At 39.9% G+C, this 20,640-nt stretch overlaps 2 protein-coding genes across 2 annotated transcripts; both read left to right on the plus strand.

The window, feature by feature from the left end:
- Nucleotides 1–64: 64 nt before the first annotated feature.
- samd7 (sterile alpha motif domain containing 7) lies at nucleotides 65–8,570 on the plus strand. Its single transcript, XM_063886448.1, has 9 exons — nucleotides 65–364; nucleotides 3,843–3,957; nucleotides 4,298–4,421; nucleotides 5,170–5,294; nucleotides 5,405–5,486; nucleotides 6,018–6,691; nucleotides 7,110–7,225; nucleotides 7,312–7,422; nucleotides 7,870–8,570. The coding sequence occupies exons 2-9, from the start codon at nucleotides 3,855–3,857 to the stop codon at nucleotides 8,104–8,106; spliced, it is 1,572 nt and encodes a 523-aa protein (XP_063742518.1). The 5' UTR covers nucleotides 65–364; nucleotides 3,843–3,854; the 3' UTR covers nucleotides 8,107–8,570.
- Nucleotides 8,571–8,837: 267 nt separating this feature from the next.
- Nucleotides 8,838–20,408, plus strand: sec62 (SEC62 homolog, preprotein translocation factor). Its single transcript, XM_063885415.1, has 8 exons — nucleotides 8,838–8,923; nucleotides 11,832–11,940; nucleotides 12,715–12,820; nucleotides 13,314–13,545; nucleotides 14,284–14,379; nucleotides 16,304–16,364; nucleotides 16,442–16,561; nucleotides 17,297–20,408. The coding sequence occupies exons 1-8, from the start codon at nucleotides 8,888–8,890 to the stop codon at nucleotides 17,836–17,838; spliced, it is 1,302 nt and encodes a 433-aa protein (XP_063741485.1). The 5' UTR covers nucleotides 8,838–8,887; the 3' UTR covers nucleotides 17,839–20,408.
- Nucleotides 20,409–20,640: the final 232 nt, after the last annotated feature.

Below are 20,640 nucleotides of genomic sequence, written 5' to 3' on the forward strand. Positions count from 1 at the left end.
GTTGAAAGAGGTTTAGCACTCCATGCTTAGGACCAGTGCTGCTTCAGTAATTACACATCAGTTGCAAGGTGCGGCGGGCAGTTGGATGGGAGATCATAGTGATGTCAGGACAGGGAGGGCTTACCGCCAGAGATAAGGCCATCTAATGGAGATGCAATGAATCGGTATTTAAGAGGTCTTTTTTAGTTAAGGCAGTTAGCTGGCAACACTCAGAGCAGTTGGCTGGTTTGTGGAAGGCCATTTAGTTTGAAGGGGAATAGAGAGAGACAGTCTGTGAGCTGGTATTTCCTTCACTTTTTGGGCCTTTTTTACCTGAATTGAGACAATCCAGATCCAAGCTCAGCTCATTGGTGTGAACTTGAAGGTAAGTCCTTTCAATCTTCCTGTTACATTTATTTCCTTTCGCTCATTTGTCTTTTTCTTTCATTGTGACTGATTTGTCTAGGTCGATTGCAGTTGTTGGAAATCAAATTTACTCTGCAGTTATTCTTGTAAAAGCATGACATTTCTTTAGAGTATTCCTGACTTTGCATTATACTGTAAGTGTCTTACGCCTCAGTCAGCAAAAATAACAAACAATCCGAAATGTGCAAGGCTGGATATTTGCATCACAATGTTATAAAAATGCAAATTATTTTTCGGGAAACAACCTTGAAATCTGGATAATTAACATCATAAATAAGCTAGCTTCTGTTAAAAGCGCTTATTAAAAAAAGAAAATGATGCTACAATACATTATAAATAAGCACGAGTGTTGTATCAACTGTGGTGATTTTATTTATTGAAATATATTGATTTATATTTTCTTTCAGTCATCCTTTTAAACACTTTGTCATGTGAGCTTATGACACCACATGTAATTCTCACCACTAACAACTCTGATCAAATGTAATCTGCTTTTGTTACTGGCAGAACATGCATGGCTTTAGCATGTGTACATTGTGTGAGGGGGATTAGGAAGGAGTAGACAATACTTCTGTCTTGTCTGATATGACCTCCTCGGAGCTGCATCCAAGTCGTCAGCAATTTTTCCCTTTAATTCATTCTTGTAATGAGATTAACCAGGCAACAGCAAATCCCCGGATTTGGCAGCTGCGGTGTGGCCTCGGTTTGTTGAGGAAATATGAGACAGGAGTTTTTCTCCTGTAATGACGCATTTACTCACAGAACGCTGCTTTAAAGGTCCTATAAGGTTATATAAATACTTTAATGTTTCAGGCATCTGTCACAACATGTTAAGTCTCAAGTTCACTTACAAGACTTTAACTCAATCAAAGTGTTAGCTGTGATTGAACTGGCCTCAACTGACGATTCCTCCAAGTTCCCACAAGTGTAGCCATACTTTTCTCCTCACAAGTATCACTTTAACGTCTTGTAGCTTAACAAGACATTTTCCTGAAGACAACCAATCTTTATTAAAACAAAAATGTCATTTTACACTAAATGCGCTCTTGATCTAAAGGTGTGCATTGAATCTCTCAGAAATCTGCATGAATCAGTATTTTGTAAGTGTATTTCCTAATCCCCAACAAAAATGTTAAATGGATATTTTTACACAATTTATACACTTTGAATCATTACAAATCAGGAAAGCTCTCAAAGTTATTGTGTTTAGCTTGTCTTTTTGATGTTATTTTGACATGTTATTATATAAAAGATGGCTTTATATTCTTCCTGCTCACTGTAAGCTCACCGCAGCGGGTTCCTTTAACGTTTGTTGTATCCGCAATAGAGTTAAGCATAAGTATAGTATACAGATGTTCTGTCCAATACAGAAATGATGTATTTTACAAAAAATACATCTTTGTTTGTGTTTTTGAAATAGATCATAGCACATTTCATTTCTGGCACAGCTCCAACTTCAGAAAAAGTGAAATATATAGTTTGTTATCCTGCAGCAGTTTGAACATTTTTTCATCCTAATGGTCGTAAGAGTCTTTGGGGATCATGGAAATCGTTGCATATACATTTTTTTGAAAACTGACAACTAAGCTCTGTGACTTGCATGTAATGCTAAAACATAGAGAGGCACACTTGGGTGCTAACACAGACTCCTCTTGTTCAGTTTCTGAATTGTTTTTATCTTTTGTTGGATCAGGGCTATATTTATTGGTCAAGATTTTTGTTTCTACATTCAACCAAGTATGGAAACTCTTAACTCCTAAAAGCTTAATATACTTGAGGAATACACAGATGTATCCCACATGAAATTCTAAACATTGATTCCCAGTAAAGTGAAGGGGAAAAGGGTCATACATTTCACAATGCCCTGACTCTCTGGACTTTGAGCCAACTTTTGAATTACAGAGACATACATTTTGGAATACATTTCTTCTCATCTGCTGATGCTAGATGTTGTGACATTGACAGAGAAGTAGGTGATGGAAGGGTGCATATGTTCGCACCACATAGCTTCACATAAACCGATTGCATCCCCAGATTTATCCCCAAGGTGTTTTTAGGACATCCTGGGAGCTAATGGAGGCTAATAGGCTTAGCACTTAAGGTGTATTGTCCAGGATGCTTACAGGCAAGGTTTGCTGAGGGTAAAACTCTAAAAGTGCGGATTACCTCTAACACATCCCTTTAAAGTGCTGTATAGCCAGGACTTAGCTAATAGGATCCGGGGGGTAGCAGAGGCCTGGGAGGGTGGGGATGGGGGTGGGACCCAGCAGGGCGGTCTCAGGCAGGTCAGCAGATGTAGCGAGCAGACTGTTGAGGGACTAATAGGCGGATTACAGCCCTCAGATTAGATGAGCTTCAGAGGGAACTTGAGGGACTGTGGATAATGCTCAAGGCCTCCGGGTAAATCTTCTCTGGGGGAGGGGACAGCAGAAAAAAAGTACAGTTTGCACCTGTCCCAAACACTGACCAGCGTATTAATCAAATGCAATCATGATCGCTGTAAACTTGTATAATATGAAGAGGTGGTGCTGAATTTGTGGGCACTCATCTAGAGGCATATTGCACACTCTGCTCCCGGATTAGCAGAACTGGATTATCGTGCTGTCATTTACAGTATCATATTTAGTAATTGGATTTGTGCCGTGTAGAAGGCTAATTGTAGGTGTCTAAGTCAATTGTGCTTGTTTACAGAAGCTGCTGACTCAGCCAAAACAATCAGGCCATTTGGAGTGTATGTGTGTGTCATGTTATAACTATATTTACAACAATGATCCGGCAAAGATTTCTCCACATGTTAAGGAGTTGGTATTCCATTTAAGATTTGGATGTAGGTGTTTAATTGGAGTTTAGGATTAGGTTCAAGGTGAGGGTTACGGCTAAAGTTGGTTTAAGATTAATACTCACTGTTAAGGTAGAGGTGAAAGGTGAGAGGAATGATCAAAGGTTAAGGAATACATTTTTGTGTGTGCATGGACATTATATTGGCAGTTCATTCAAGTTGCTGTTTTTTAAATATTTTATTAATTGTATTTTATTTTTCAAGTCGTCCTCATTACATTGTTTACAACAACAAAAAACGTGCTGTTAATTTCAAGTTTGATTGGTTAAAAATAATCGTTTTTATATTTTATGTATGTGATGAGGATTTTAAGAGACAAATTATGTTTGGTTGTTTGCTGGTATTTTATTAGTTATATATACAAGTATACTTTTCTATAAAGCATGATACTAAAGTGCTATAAGCATCAGCAGGGTATTTAATGTGTAGACTTGTGCTGCACCCTTGTGGCAATCATGATACATTACACAATGAATGCATCCATCCAAGTTAAATTTTCTATGAAATTATACTTCAAAATGTTGTGTCATGAATCATTAAAAAAACAAGTTTGTAAAAGTAATTCTCACATATTCCACCCTTTTTTTTTTACTCAAAGGTCGTGTGTGTCATGACCCCACGGGAGCAGCTGAGGAAGATGACAGCGCTGGGAGAGCAGGGGGCTTTGGATGAGAAGCACTGGTACCGTCTGGTCAATGGCATGTCAGCTGGAGGTGAGAAATGAAAACCCAAGGCTAAACAACAATGTGAAATACTAAAGAGTCAAAGAACATTTCATAAGCATACATTTCAAATCAAACCAATTACACAAAAAACTGGCGCAGAATTCCCAATAATGTACTTCCGGCACCATCTGCAAGTCTGAATATGCATTTTTAAGATCCAAACTGCTTAAACCAACTTGTCTGACCTTGTCTCTGGATTTTATTGGATTGATTCCTGCTCAGTAGTACCTGCAGTCTTCAGCTTTCACAGTCAATTGATGCCTGTCTCACATATAGAGAGTATAGACTGACTTCCCGGTGACCTGTGCTGCTTGTTCTTCTCTTGCAGAGATGAGGCAGAGGCAGGAGTTGATAATGAGGAACCAGATGGCCATGGCTCCACAGATCCTTGCCCAGGGGCAACAGAGGTTACAGGGCGTTCCAGCGCAGTTTGAACCTCGCTTCATGGAGAGGTCTGTACCTGACTTCACTCTTATAACTGAAACAGTAGTTCTGTGGTTAAGGGCCTCTTGAGAATTGTCAGTCAAAGGTGGATAAGGGAAGAAGACATGGCTTCTCGAGAGAAACATGATGCACTTTTCTGAACAATGACAAAGCTTCCATTGAGACCACATTAGCAGTTATTACAGCTGATCATCTGTTTCCTTTAAGTCATGTATAGATTACCAGTGATGGAGGACGTATTCAGATCCTGTACTTGAGTGAAAGTATACCAGTACGTTAATGTCAAAATGCTCCATTACAAGTTATAGTTCTACATTCCATTTCTTACTTGAGTAAGAGTACAGAAGTATTATCAGCAACATGTACTTACAGTATTAAGAGTACTCATTGCGCAAAAACTGGCCCCCATATGGGAATATAATTCATGTAAATATATGGCAGTATTTTTTTTTTTAATGTAGTTGCATTAAATAGTATATTACTATTGTAGAAAAAGTTTGACTTTCTTTTCTTAACTTTTTATAATATATATTATAATTGTACCTTTATTTACCTCAAGAATTTGACCTAATCTGAAAAATAACTAGAGATTTTAAGAATAAATGTTCTGTAGTAAAATTATAAAGTAGCATTAAATTGAAATACTCAAATAAAGTATAAGTACTTCAAAATGTACATTATTTGAATAGATCTCCTTTGTTACTTTACACCACTTAACTGTAGATGACTGATTTTCCATGCGTTTTATATAATTAGGGAGATGGTTCCCCCCTCTGAGATGGTATCCTCTGAGGCCAGACAGATGCACATGGGTCCTCACATGGGTCCATCTCTAGCCCCCCATGCCAATGTCATGCCAGGAAGAGGTTTCCCTGGAGCAGGTGAGCATGTCCCGATGCACCTGAGATCCTGCCCAGCCTTTCTTTGCCTTTCCTGAAGGAGGAATGTGAATGAGCGTTAACAGCCTCTGTGTCTTTTCCGTTTATTTCAGCTGGATATGGCTTTTTGCCCTCGGAACCCATGGAAACAGTTGCCCGGCGACAGGAGTTTATCCACAAGCAGAATATAGCCAGGTAGTGTGTGCAGAAAGTCATTAACATCCCACGGAAATACACCACCTACACACAAGTCTACTTCACATTTTGCCCAATAAAACTGAAACAATAGCTTCAGACTTTGAATTAAAAAAGATAATTAGCTTCCAAATTGACCATTTCCATATCAATTACTCACCTGCTTTACTGTGAATTCTTGAAGAAAACACTGTTTTTCTTGCATGCCTCATTGTTAACCAATTGATATACCGAAAATAGATTTGTTAAATTAAACTAAATGGGGTTTGACTTCTGCAAAACTTCAAAAATAAAACAGAGCTACTTGTTTGTGTACATACTGTTTATTTGGAAGTGTTTAAAGAATAAGGTTTTAGCAAAACAAATGTTTGGGAAGAATGGAGAATATGACGGAATAAGTAAGACTTGGATTATATTGCACAAGTTCTGTGAGATTTAGTAAACTGGGGTTTTGATGTAGTTTTGCTGTTGTTTAATGCAGCACCAATTTACTTAAATTCACAAAGACTTATATTTGTGTGTGCCACTCAGAATGGAGATGAATGCCATCCTGCACCAGAAGGAACTGGAGAACGCCCACCAGAAGGGACTTTTGGGAATTGAAAACCCCATGGCGTACTCTTCCAACCACATGGCGTTCAGAGGTCGTCAGCGGATGCCAGACGGCCATGATGTTTTCGTCCACCGTCCCAGCCTGGATGAACTGCACTCCAACAGCATCCTCATGTCGGCCAGCCCTTACCCACCCATCGGCACGCTGCACAGAGAGCGGGGACGCAGGGTCGGTAGGAGGCCAACATCTCACAAGAGCGCAGAGAACCACGTATCCAACCTGAAGTGCCAGACTGAAGATAAGAGATTAGAGCAGAGCCCGGGGGCCACGTCAGGGGAGGAGAAAGAGGTGGAGGCAAAGGGGGAGATGGGAGAGGAGTGTGCCACCAGCAAGTCGCACCATCAAGCAAAAATGGACTCTGAACTCGCCACAGGAAGCAGGAAGAACTACAAAGAGGGGGAGGCAGGGCTACGTAAAGCCTGTGTGAACAGTCAGGATGGGTCCGATGTGACCAACAGCGGGGGAAATGATAAAGACATGAACAGCCAGTGTTCGGCTTTCCAGGAGAAGTTCATGGATCCCTCCGCCGGTGGTGTGCTTACTGGCATGCCTTACATGTTCCCAGTCCCTGGAAATGGTTTCCTTCCACCTGGTTAGTTTCTAGATCAAAGTCTAAATATATTTAAAAACATAAAGTAAAAGTCCTCATATACAGAAAGGTACATTTCAGAACATTGTATATTTTATTGCTGGATTATAATTGCATTTGCAAAAATTGAGTATATTGTCTACTCTCGGTCAGTTTAACCTATAAAACTAAAAAGCAATGTGTTAGGTGATTACTATGTTTTTTAAAATTATTATCTGAGTCCGCAAAGTAACTAGTAACTAAATATGTCAAATAAATGCAGTGCAGTAAAAAGTACAATATTTCCCTCTGAATTTGAGTAGATTGGAAGTATAAAGGAACATAAACTGTAAAGTAACTCAAAATTGTTAAGTTAAAAAAAGACTTTGTTACAGTCCACCACTGAGGTAACACCAATTAAGATTTATGGTTTTTTTTCCAGGTCCACCCAATCTCTTTCTTAATGGGGATGAAGTTTCCGAAGACATAAGGAAGTGGACCGTGAATGATGTTTACAACTTTATCAACAGCATACCCACATGCTCAGAATATGCTCAGGTTGGTTTTCTACTGTTATCTGTAACCCTCTTCATTCTTTCTGTTTAGTCAGTGTTATGCTAATGTTGCGTGACATCTCTCTGTAGACGTTTAAGGACCACATGATTGACGGGGAGACGCTGCCCCTCCTGTCAGAGGAGCATCTACTGGACACACTGGGGCTCAAACTGGGACCAGCACTAAAGATCCGCTCACAGGTAGGAGACACAGACTGGGATGTGTCTATGCTCATCAATTAATGCTTTCGATGGCCTTAATATCTATACAACATATGATGTGTTTTATCATTTGCCAAATTGTTTTTGCGTAAAAATATGTTAGAAAATTCAATATTAACAACATTACCTGATGTTTGAATGAAAAAAGGAAAATGCAATTTTCTTTGACTGAAAATGGCATTTTAAATATCAAGTGCCTTGGGCTTCCATAAAATGGAATGCAGCCAGCAATCATTCTGCTATTCACACATGCCTTTCCTACTGGGACATTTCAAAATGTCTTCTGTAAAAAATGGACGCTACAGATTTCATACAGATGTTGATTTACATCTTCAGCACTTCTTGACCTCGACTTCCTGTTTTGGGAGACACATTTGCAAACACTAATAAATCTAAGGTATTTAAACTACCCTTATTCCTTCTCAGGTGTCCAGGCGTGTGGGCAACATGTTGTACATGATGAACCTGCCGCTCTCCTCCTCCGCCCTGCAGGCCACTCCAGAGAAGGCTGCAGACCGCTCCTCAGAGATAGGCTCTCCTGTGAACTGCAACAGTGAGGAGATGTTGGCGAGTCCAAGAGAGCCCGAAGTCCTCAAATCCACAGATCACCTTCACGAGACAGAAAACAATTCCCCTCCATCTGCAAGCAGCGAGACAGCCTGACCAGGACAGCACATGTGGACAGATTCAAACTTCACCAGTCCGCATGACTCTCATTGAGCTTGTACAGTGATGGATTTGTTTACATTAACTGAATTAATTATGCTTTTTTTTTACTATTTGGTTAACATGGCCATTCAATGCACATTTCCCATTAGGCCCAGGTGTCAACTTAATATTTGAATTTTACATATAAAAGTGAATATATTTTTAACACTGAAGAGAAACAGATCTCTGAGTTAAGAGCTTATTTCCTTTTTAATAACAGGCCTCTAAAAGTCTGATTTTAGCTTTCAACTTACTTATTTTTTTTAAGCTGCTATACAGTAAGTGTCATTCATCCAGTAGGCCGTTATAAGGACCATAGACATAATATGGGAATGGTTTTGTAACAGAATAATCAAAGTGAGATGTTTGAATGTTTGATACCTTTTTGCTTTTGTTTGATTGTGAATAAAATGTTTTTCTACGTGGAAAACCTGCATTACTTCCTATCTGTCATGATAAGGAATAAATAAACAATTGGATTTCATAAATCTACATTTCAAGCAAAAACAAAAGGACATAAATAAATATAGTAAAATGTGCAATAATTCCCTCTGAATTGTTTGAATATATATACATAAATGTATGTATACGAAGTCCTTCTAAAAGAAGAAGTTGAGTCAAGATGTGTTGAGTAACTACAAATTTACTTCAAACCTTAATCGCTAAATCTCGCGATACTACACGATACTATGCGCCTGCGCAGGCTCGCGCACGTCGGAGGAGCTGTTGGAGGATCATGGCGGAGCGCAGGAGGCACAAGAAGCGGATCCAGGTAACATCACTGAACTGATACAAATTATTCCTGTAGAGGTTAAGGGACTCCAAATTAAAGCCGTGTGCTTGTTTAGGAGCGTTTGCGGGACGTTCGTCACCGATAGCATCTTTGTTGGGAGCCGTTAACCGTTGGCGGATGAAGCCAGATAACGGCTAACAGTAGCTAGCATTAGCTGGCTAGCGAAAACAAATGTTAGTGTTTTTATTTTGGTGAGACGTTTTGGAGCTATTTATTATCAGTATCGCATGTAGCACTCAAACGCTTACATAAACACGCTTATGGTGTAGTAGTACTTTCTGTTAAAGTGTCTCAACAGTCCACCATCGTTATTCTGAGTAAACTCAACGTTTTCAGGCTTAGCTGCGTCAGCTCTAACTAAACGTCTTTACATAACGTGAGGCAATCTGCGGGAATTTAAATATAATGAGTCAACGCAGTACATCATACTGGTATACTGATACTTAATGTGTTAATGTGCAGGTAAGAAAGAAGTGGTAGGCCTCCTTGAGCACTTTAAAGACTGGAGCATGTCTTCAGTGGAAGCAACAGCTTATTAAGAGTGGCTACGTGTTCAGTCCCATCACTCTAATACATGTTAAACACGGTGTTAGTAGTTTCATTTTAGGATCCCAAATATTTATTTTAAAGAACTGACAGTAAGTATCCTGGACATTAAAGACGAGGAAGACTCACAAGCTCCCATTTCATGTGTCCAATGAAGCATATGCTTTAACATAGATATACTTGGAGTCATTTTGATGAAGTATGATTGTAGTTTTCAATCATGAGCTGTGTTCAAGTTGTAAAGGTCATGTCAGTGTGAAAAAACATGTCAGTATTCATTGTAACAAAAGTTGAGTTGTGCTGATTTAGAGGACTATGTGATACTATGGAGGGATTCAAAGGAAGTAGAACTTTGAAACATTGTAAACATGGTGCTTTCTGCATGTGCTAATGTCAAAACAGTTGTGAAAGTATTGCATCATTCTCTGCATGTTGGTTGTATAATAGTTGCAGAACAGATTGTAGGGATTAATATTGAACACACTGTATTATTAGTATGGTAACTTGTGACCCAGCAATTGGGGGAAAGCAGTGATAAGTCAAGAAAATATTGACTGTGTGAATGTTATGGCATTAAGCTGACATTATAACATAGTAGTATATTTAAACTCCGTTGAATAACGACATTAATGACACTCTATTTACCACAATTAAAAAGGCCTGTTCATTAATAACGTCACCACTCTATTAGACAACAATACCATTCAGTTGTGTTTGAAATAGATTTTAACTGAGAATGTTACTTGGATAAATATTCAGTTGTCTGATATATTAAGTGCATCTAGCTGAACTAATGCTTTACATCCTACCTTCATTAAGTTTGTGTTTGAATTCGACTGAACCACAAATGGAATGAACGGTTTACCTGATTGTCGGTATGACTGCAGGTGTTAGACTGAGTTCCCTTAGCAGTTGTACCTAATGGCAACTGTGTCGTTTTCTTGTCTGTTCGAGGTTCAGTTGCATATCTCACACATGCTGTTATCTCATTTATGAGCATACCTGCTGAAACCAAAAGAAGTAGTGTCCTTTTTTTAAAGCCATATAATTGTTTTTTGCATCACGGTATTCAAGGTTTGACATGAAGCCAACATTATTGTTTCAATGTACATCTCTAGGCAATAAGTGCTCTTTAAGTGTTACTTCCATGAAGGTTAGATTGTTTTGATTTGAGAGTTTTTTAATGCTCAATTACACCAAAGAGGGTATTCTGAATACAAGAACCAAACAGTTCAACAGTGCCATAAACACCTCTCTGGAACCATTGCATCTCTGTATCTTTGGTGTAGAAAGGATTTAATACAGGGCTGTTGCATCAGTTGGTGGCTGTTGTTTGCAATAAACCTGCTAACTAGGCGTAGGTCTTCGCATGTTTAGTCTAGTTGCATAACACACATAGGCCTGCGGTTATCTCCTTTATGCCTTTAGTGAAGCCTTCTAAGATGACCATGCTAAATTACACAACCGTTATCTCCTTTTTTGACGTTTCAGCTGTCATTTCCCATTGTGTCTTGCAGCATTCAGAGTTAAAGTCATTTACATATCAAGCCAAAACGGTTACTTATACATTTTAAAGGACCTTTGTTTGGTGTGGAACACTAGCAATCCCTCCTCACATACTATAGCTGTTGGAGCAGAGCAGCTTATCCTCATGTGCTTATGCCAGGTAGATCGTATATGACGGGGACAGGGGGCTTTCTGTGTAGGGTTCTCATGTAACTTAGCTTAGCGACTGATACCTGCTTCTTTAAACAAAGGCTTGTTTTATGGCCTGGTCTTCCTCGTGTTGCTGCTCAGAGCCAGCTGGACTGGAGAAAGCAGCACTGACTCATTGTGCTGATGCTCTCCTTCCCTCTGTGTTGGCATGTGGTTCAGTGCTGCAGGCGGGCACACAGTGCAGATGTTGTCAGGAGTGTGGATGACTTTTGGCCACTTCATGTTATTGCTACTGATAAACATCTACGCTATGAAACAGCACACAATGTGGACCTATCTCTAGAGCTCTGGGCTTCTGTTCAGCCAGTCAGATTGCAACATTATTTAAACAATGTGTGGTCACCCCTCAATACAACCACATAGTAAAACATTGGATTTTGGTGCAAAAATGTGAATGTAGTATGCACAGGTCAAGTACATTTATAGACTTGTCTGGTTGCAAGAGGCTGTAGCAGTTAGTCTTTGACATCTTGATAAACCAAAAGGGATAAGTTATTTTGAATCTGTTTGTTCTACTGTTGTGTTCCCAAAAACTCAATAACAGTGTAGAATGTACTGCAATTGATTGAAATCACTTTCCCCACCATGTTTGTGTATTCATCTGTGTGTTTGTCCTGTTTTGTAGGAGGTGAGCGAGCCCACTAAGGAGGAGAAGGCGGTGGCCAAGTACCTCCGATTTAACTGTCCCACCAAGTCCACCAACATGATGGGCCACCGAGTGGACTACTTCATCGGTTAGTGCTCAGTCCGTGGATGTGAGGACAGGCAAAACAAACAACTCCTACATCCTGCCCCCTGTTTGCTTTTGACATTTGATAGGTTCACTGAACAGAACTGTAACTGCATTCAATGTCATTAAAACAACCAAAAACCTTTTTGGTTTTCCATCTTAGTATTTTAGGGAAAACGCTGTGCCACTTTACTGAAGAGTGGTCGGACTAATCAAATCTTTCCACTGCAGCCTCATTTATAAACCTGATCCTCCCACACAGTGTTTACTTGTTCTGTGGCTTGTTGGGAAAGGCTGTTTGCTCCGTTGTTGTTAGCAGAAAAGGTTATGACTGCTGAGGTGCTCATTGCTGCACTAACCATCACATGAGCTTACAGGTTCTCACCTTTGCTGTGAGTAACTCTCGACAGCCTGCTGCCATTATTCAAGTATCACCTGTCAGATTAAGGGATGAGCAAACTATCTACAAGAATATAAAAAAGGAAAATGTGAAAGATTTTCTTGTAGCGATGAACTCGCTGAATTGGTAGTTTACCTCAGCTAAACATAGCTTTATTGTATGGTTCTTCAGCTGCTACTTTACTGATTGAATCATTTAAACGGCTCTCTAAATTAAAAGGATCTTAAAATAATTTGCAGGTCCAGTGTTAAAAAGGTCCCATTAAAATAATTGTCCAACCACAGGTTGCATATTTGGAGTTTACCAGGACTGCATGATGTGTTCAGGCCCTGCACCACTCTGTGTTTTTGACGCCCGTCATTGTGTCTTTTCTTTTAGCCTCCAAGGCAGTGGACTGTCTGCTGGACTCCAAGTGGGCTAAGGCTAAGAAGGGAGAGGAGGCGCTCTTCACCACCAGGGAGTCGGTGGTGGATTACTGCAACAGGTTGGCTGCCGAACACTCTGCTATGTATCATCATATGGAGGATATTTTTTATCATGACCAAGTATCTAGGCAATTGATTTATACCGGGTTTGTAATATATGGGTACTAGTATGTAGGACTGCAAACAATGATTATTTCAGTATCAATTGATTTACAGATTCTTATTCGATGTAAGGCTTACTGGTCTGTCAGCCATGAAGACAAATGGGAGAAATTCACCGTGATGTTTTCAAATGGATAGATATTCAGTTTACCGGTCAGAGAAGGAGGGGATCCAGCCAACATTCACATATGACGAAATGTTGGAATGACTGGATTTCGGCAATTTTGCTAAACAAACAAACAAAGCTAAATATTTCGGGTTAAAAAGGTTTCCATGAGCTCCGAGTGTGTTTACATGGATGGAAATTCCTTTAAACTAAATATGATTTAAATCAAGCGCTGGTAAATAAAGAGAGCATAGTAACCAGAAATTGTCCTCCCTCCTCTGTAGGCTCCTGAAGAAGCAGTTCTTCCACCGGGCTCTCAAAGTGATGAAGAAAAAACCAGAGAAGGAGATCAAGAAAGAGAAGGAGAAGGAGAAGGAGAAGGAGAAGGAGAAAGAGAAGGAGAAGGAGAAAGAGAAGACCAAAGGCGACAGCAGCAAAGAGGAGGAGAAAAAAGGGAAGAAGGAGAAAGAGAAGAAGAAAGAGTCCGACGTTGCTGAAACCAAGAAGGAGAAGAGCGTATGTCATCAATATTTTTTGTATTAATATAGTTAATATTTACTGCTTTGTTAGTGGGATCCATTAAAACCAGGGTGTTTTTGTATGTCTGTTTAATGAGCAGTCAGTGGCCTTGACTCGGCTGATCCTGACGGGTGGATGTTGACTTTGCTGCCCGTGACTTTGCTGTCAGGGGCTGCGGGTAAACAGTCCTGCTTAGAAAAACTTCCAACAAATCAATCACCTATGAATATCTTAGGGGATGACATGTTCTGAAGGGAAGGGGCTTTAATGATCCATTTACTGTTTCCCTATGCCTAGGGAACACTGGACTGTTCTTGACAGAAGAAAAGGAGATAATGATTCCCCACTCCCTTGCATCATATTTGTGTCAATACATCCGCTGTTGTATAATAACGTAGCGTAGTGTAAGTTCCAGGGCCTAAAACACTTTTCCTTCACCCTTCCCCTAGATATTCTGTATGCCACTTCTTAATTCTGTCAGTCAGTAGAACCAGACAGTAGAAATATACGACCTGAACCTTTCAGCATTAGTAAGGAAATGTATTATTTCTTAAGAAAAGGAAAACCAAATGCCATGGTGGCAGGCGTGCTCAAACGGTTCCCCTGCAGCAGCCAGCATTACCTCCGTGTATGGAGGGTGACTTTGCATTATGGGTCTGACCAGCTAAATATAAACATCTAAAACTCTGCATTCACGGTAAACTTAACGGAGTTTGGTGTTTATAACCCTCACAGGATGACAGTCCAGGAACTCCCAAGAAGAAAAAAGACGTGAAGAAGAAATTCAAACTGGAGCCTCATGAGGATCAGCTGTTTCTAGATGGAAACGAGGTGAGTGTGCACACAGAATAAACGTAAACAAACATGAATCGGCCTTTCTTTGCCTATGCAAAGAGGATTACCTTCCCGGATATTCCTGAATAAGACCCAAATACATGCATACATATCGTCGCTGTCCGATGAAACTCACGTATATCCAAAACGGTTACTTTTCAGGAAATGAAAAAAACACCCTAATTTCAAAGCAGTTAAACGTAGCATTGTCATACTTGGTACGTCATCTTTAATTATAATCGTAATATTGCCAGTGTGAAGGTATAGTTCACATTTTACCAAAATCTAGTTTAAATGGATATACGTGCATATTTTACAGTAACGGTGGTCGATACGCGTTCTTCCGATCATGAATGGGCAAGTCGCGTTTCATACTGACAGATGAATAGGCTACGCTAAGTTTATTAAATAGCCTAAGTCCAACCTAAGGCTATTTAATAAACTGAGCATAGCCTATTTATCTTGTCAGTATGAAAATCAGTGAACTGATTCATTGTCCCTTCATAATTATGTCTCCTGCTAACTATGGGATAATGAATCAGTACGCTAACAAGCTAGACAGAGGTTGTAACGAGACCTACCGTGCCAAAAAAACGAATTACGGTAGGTCTAACGTCACTCCTCCACTCCTAGACCTACGTCTCAGGCGACAAGGGGAAAACTTTTTCTAGCGATAAAGTTAGGCCTACTGTAAAGGAAAGCTATTGTCTCACCAGGCTATCATCAAAATGAAATTTATTTGGCACTGTATTGCAGAAAAGAAAATGAAAAATGAAGCTGCCATTTCACTAAACTCCAGTTAGCCCGTTCCTGTTTATTCCCCTTTCTTCTTCAGGTGATTCAAGCACGACTAATTAGGCTCACTACTGCTACTACAGGTGGAATTATAAAATAGCAACTGTGGAGAGCTTAGTTATTATCTTACGTTCGTCAGCCAGGTTCACAATAAAAATATTAGATGACAATTACTTAATTAGATGACAATTACTTAATCTAGATAATTTAGGCCTACCGGTAAATAACAGTTGTGAATATATTGCAACTAGATTAAACTTGAGTACAGTTGACAAAAAAACGAAATACCTTACCTTCAAAGTGTTATTCAGCTACCCGATGATGCGCTTCCAGAGACGCTAATGAGATGACACAAGACAGCTGAGATGGCTCCACAGAGCGGGAGATACGCGGCGTGATTGACAGCTTTGACACCAAATGGATATACTTGAAAATCAGATGACATGATTTCACAACTTTTCATTGGTCACTTAGGTACATGACGCATACTGTATACGGAAATGAACCTGGACATTGTATCCATCGTAAAATCTCAAAATCGGCAAAAATGGACATACGAGGTTTTCATCGGACAGCGACGATATATATATATATACCGTATTTTCCAGACTACAAGGCGCACCTGAATATTAGCCGCACAAGCTAAAATTAGGGGGAAATCCTGTTTTGTTCATAAATTTGTTCATACATATATATATATATATGTATATATATATATATTTTTAACATTTGTGTACTTTAGTCATTTAGATAAGTTTAGTTAAAACATTTGTATTAATTTGTATTCTTACCTCAAGAGAATGAGGGTATGTGTTTGTTTGTATTTTGTTTTGTGACCAAGCCGACTGTTTGTCTTGTTGTTGTCATGTGTTATGTGATCTGCACAACTCTAATGTGACACAGCCGCTCTGTCATTCCTGTTTACTTTGTGTAAGAAAATCAATAAACAAGGTTTATAATAAAAACCAAAAAAACCAAACATGAATATTTGGCAAATTTCCCTAATCATTTGGGCTCAGTAATATGCAAAAGAGTAAACCATAAAGACCCTTGCATACGATGCACAACCTGATGGAATTGTGATTCTGAAAGACCTCAAACCCCAAAATGTGTCTCTTCTCTTCAGGTGTTTGTTTGGATTTACGATCCTGTTCATTTCAAGACGTTTGCCATGGGACTGATACTCGGTGAGTCTGAGGTTATGATTGCAGCTTTTTTTACTTTCTTGCACTCACCATCTGTGTGTATGTGTGTTCTCTCACAGTCATTGCAGTGATAGCAGCCACGCTGTTCCCACTGTGGCCGGCAGAGATGCGTGTTGGAGTGTACTATCTGAGTGTAGCCGCAGGCTGCTTTGTGGCCAGCATATTGCTCCTTGCTGTCGGTGAGTACAGGAAGTTTATTAAAAACATGCTGGTCTCATGCATGAACTTAAATGCCAAATATATTTATATATTTGTATACAAATATTAATCTTATACTAGGAGATTTGCAGATGTGAGTTTTCATGCTCAAAAAACACGAATAAGGTTCAGCTTGTTTAATTTTGCTGAAGTTTTTCTTGTTTAGGTATTTATAGAAGCAACATGACCGAGTGATTGAAGCTCCTGAATGCCATAGGGATGCTATTAAAAATGAATGGCATTTATCAAAGTCATGGACTTCAATTTAACTTCATTACTGATGAATATTTCACAGTTAGTTTCTAGTTAAAAATAATCAATACATGATTAGTTGAATAATTGATTAAACAAATGTAACAAATATTGATTATCGGTGTATAATTTCCTATTTTCATGGATACATAGGTGGGGAAATTCAAAGGTAATTCATAAATGTGTGGAATTTGAAAATGAATAAAAATATAATTAAGATAAAATAGGAAAACAAAACTCAAATAAACAGAAATGTATACAAACCAAAGAAAAATGAGATAGAAAGGTAAATAAAAAAGGTCATTAGTAAAGTTAATAACAATGCACATTAAAATGGAGAAGTGGTAAAAGATATTCACTCACAGGCGGTTCTATTCCAGATTTGACTTTTTATGTATATTTTGATATCTTTAATGAGCTGTAGTTTAAAGTTGATCTCACGTGTCGTTGTCGTCTTCCTTCAGCCCGCTGCATCCTCTTCCTGATCATCTGGGTGGTGACGGGCGGCCGCCACCACTTCTGGTTCCTCCCCAACCTAACGGCAGACGTCGGCTTCATCGACTCGTTCCGGCCGCTCTACACTCACGAGTACAAGGGACCGCGCGCAGGCAGCAAGAAGGGCTCCGACAAGACGGACGAGAAGGAGGAAGGCGGCAACAAGGCTCAGAAATCAGACAGCGACGAGAAGTCCGACAGCGAGAAAAAGGACGGCGATGAGGAGGAGGAGGAAGAGGAAGAGGAGGAGAGCAAGGAGGTGGAGGAGAGTAAAGAGGCGGAGGGGGAGGGAACGGGGGCGGAGCGCCATTCAGACACAGACAGCGACCGGCGGGAGGACGAGGGCTCGCAGCACAGCAACGGAAACGACTTTGAGATGATCACCAGGGAGGAGCTGGAGCAGCACACGGAGGAGGAGGAGGAGGAGGAGGAAGAGGAAGTGGAGGAGGAAACGAAAGAGAGGAAAGAAGAGGGGGAGAATGAGACAAGTCCCCAGACTGCTGAAACATAAACTTCTCACAATCCCATCACACTTTCTCTCTCTCTTTCTCTGCCCTCCCCTCCCTCCCTTCCTCCTGCCGAGGCAGAGGAGCGGCTCCATCTCTCCGTGTTGAGATCTTCCACTAAACAGTTCCGGGGCAGGACACACCAGGGGAAAGAAATCATGGCTACGACAATGGGGGATGAATCATTTAAAAGAAGCCTTACGGTGGATCTGAGTCCTCCCACCCACATGTTATTTATGTCAAAACGAAAACTGCCACCAACTTGTTCTCCTGAGGAAGATTGTCCTTTTTTTCTCACGTCGACTTTGTTTTGGTGTCGTTTCCTCTCAAATTGTTTTTATTTATGTCTCCTTTCTTTAAAAGTCAGTGTCCGAGCCCCCCCCCCCCCCCCCCCCCCCCTGTTGTCTTCGAGCTCCATGTTGTTAGTACAATCACGTTAGCCACAAAGCCCTCGTTCTTTCTTTCTTTTGGGGATGTGACAGGAGAACGCTCCGCATCCTGTTGAACGCCAGCGGCCTGAAAGCTTTCTCGGGCAGCGCTTAAAGGAGCAATTCACCCAGAATCAAAGACATGCATCTTCCTCTAACCTGTTGTACAATTAGCAATCTAGATTGTTTTGATGAGGAGGACTCCATTAATGTTTACATCTCACTCTGCCACTAGCAAGAGCTGCTCGGTAACGGTTGGCGGGGATAGTTGGGTAGAAAGAGAAGGTCTGTGGATCATCCTGAGAAACCCAGTCATGATTTGTAGAAAAGGAAAGTGGTGTTAAGGTTCTCAATTCGACTTTTTTGGTACTTTTAGTATTATAAGACGAGTGCCATGTAGTTCCATAATATTTACAAGAGAAGTGAGCCATCCTACTGCTGATATCTCCAACAATGGGCAACTCACAAAGACAAACACAAGCTAGATTGATAACAATGCTAAACAGGCAAGAGGAAAAATATCTATCTTTGATTTTTGGGGAGAACTTTCCCTTCAAATCTAACTGACCAGCATGTCTGCTTTGAAACCCACACCCAGCCAGATGGACCAAACCCTGAAGTTTACTCGAAGAAAGCTAAAGTCGACCATGTTGTGGCTGGATGGAGTGTTGTTAGAGTAGTACAGCTAGCTGAGGTACATTTTCAGCAAGGACAAATGTTGATGACAGTGCGAGCAGGTCGTGTTTAACATTGTGGGACTCATCTTAATGTGATCACCTGGGACACAGCTGGCTGCTTTGTTTTCAGTTGTCGTAAAGCTAAAGCTAGAAGAGGTTTAATTCTCTAACTGTTTATCGCAAACCGAACCAGATATAAACTCTAGTGCCAAACGCGACTAATGGTGTGATGCAGGCTCGTACAGTGTGGATTGTGAGGGCGAAGGTACGTTTCGGTTGATTTGTTGATTTTGTAACCGCCGTGTCAAACTCCTTAAACGTCTTTGAACAAATAAAATGATGAAAAGCGCAGCACAGAGTTGTGAGTGTAGCTAAAGAAAGATTTTTGGTCTCAATGAAACCGTTTAGACGCCCATCGTAAACCATTTCTGTCTCTCAAAGGCCGTCATGTGAAAATCCAGACTGCAGTTTAATGTCCAGTCAAAGCCGAGTCAGGGGCAGCCGCGGTCCAGTCGGACCTCTCGCATCACTTTCTGCCTAGAAGACGAAGATGCTCTCGTTAGTCTTAGCGAGCATTATATTTAAGTATAATAAATGGTATCATTTATATATGGATTCTATGGATATATCAAATATAAACATAATAAACTATAAAACTTTCCTTTCGTTTTGTATTAGGAGGAGGTATCATTTTTATTTGTAATGCTTTTTAGTTTTTTATACGATCATAAAGAGCAAACTCATTATTTAAAGGAAACATCTGGGATTAGAGTAACAGTGGGAATTTATTACATACATGGTTTTTATTATTTTCCACCGTAACATTGATTGTTCCACGTGGATTTGTTTCACTAACATGGTCAGTTATTAACCCGAGTTTAAAAAGCCAGTGGCAAAATCTCTCGTCGTCAAACATGTTAATATATTCCACACAGCTCTGTACAGTTTCTGTTTCCCCTGAAAGTGAACTCGCGTAGACTGTGTTTAGTACTTCTGTCTCCTGTAATCCCACTGAGGTTTGTAGCTCTTCATCTTTCTCATGTTTTTTCTTTTTGATTATATTTGTTTTCTTCCCAAGACGGGCAAAGTGCATCTCTGTGTCCTGAGTTGCCAGTTGCTGTACTCTAAATATTGGCATAACCATTTCACAAAAGAGGAAGAAAAAACGATTCTCCCAAGTGTTCCTGACTGTTGCACAGTATCGGTCTGTTGTATATTGTAGTATTATTACACTATGCTGCTGCTTCTTCTAATCGCACATTTCTGGGGGAAATAAAAAAGTGAAATTGTAAAACATCATGTTTCATCTATGGTCAAAAACCTGTCTTTTGATCACCTAGTTGTCTTCATTCTGATCTATTTCATTCTGAAGACTGTCTCATGCAATATTGGAGTAAACTTTAATAAAACTGGATGTCTGGAAATATATCTGTATCTTATCATTGCAATAAAAATATAGAAAGCACACAAGTATTGTCTCATTTATTTTCATACGGAAACTTGGTTGGTTTGAAAATGGTCATAGTAAAGTATTTAATCAAAAGGTCCCGTAAGATGTTGGAAAAAGAACTGATGTCCTAGAAATGTCATAAAAGACATAAAGTATACTGAAGAAAAACAGTATAGTATGTCCTAAAAAAATAACTAAAAACATATGTTCTGGTTACAAGATATTGGGAGTGGAAAATCGTCCTTCTCAAAG

Source organism: Eleginops maclovinus, chromosome 6 (genome assembly GCF_036324505.1).
Source record: "Eleginops maclovinus isolate JMC-PN-2008 ecotype Puerto Natales chromosome 6, JC_Emac_rtc_rv5, whole genome shotgun sequence".
NCBI lineage: Eukaryota > Metazoa > Chordata > Actinopteri > Perciformes > Eleginopidae > Eleginops > Eleginops maclovinus.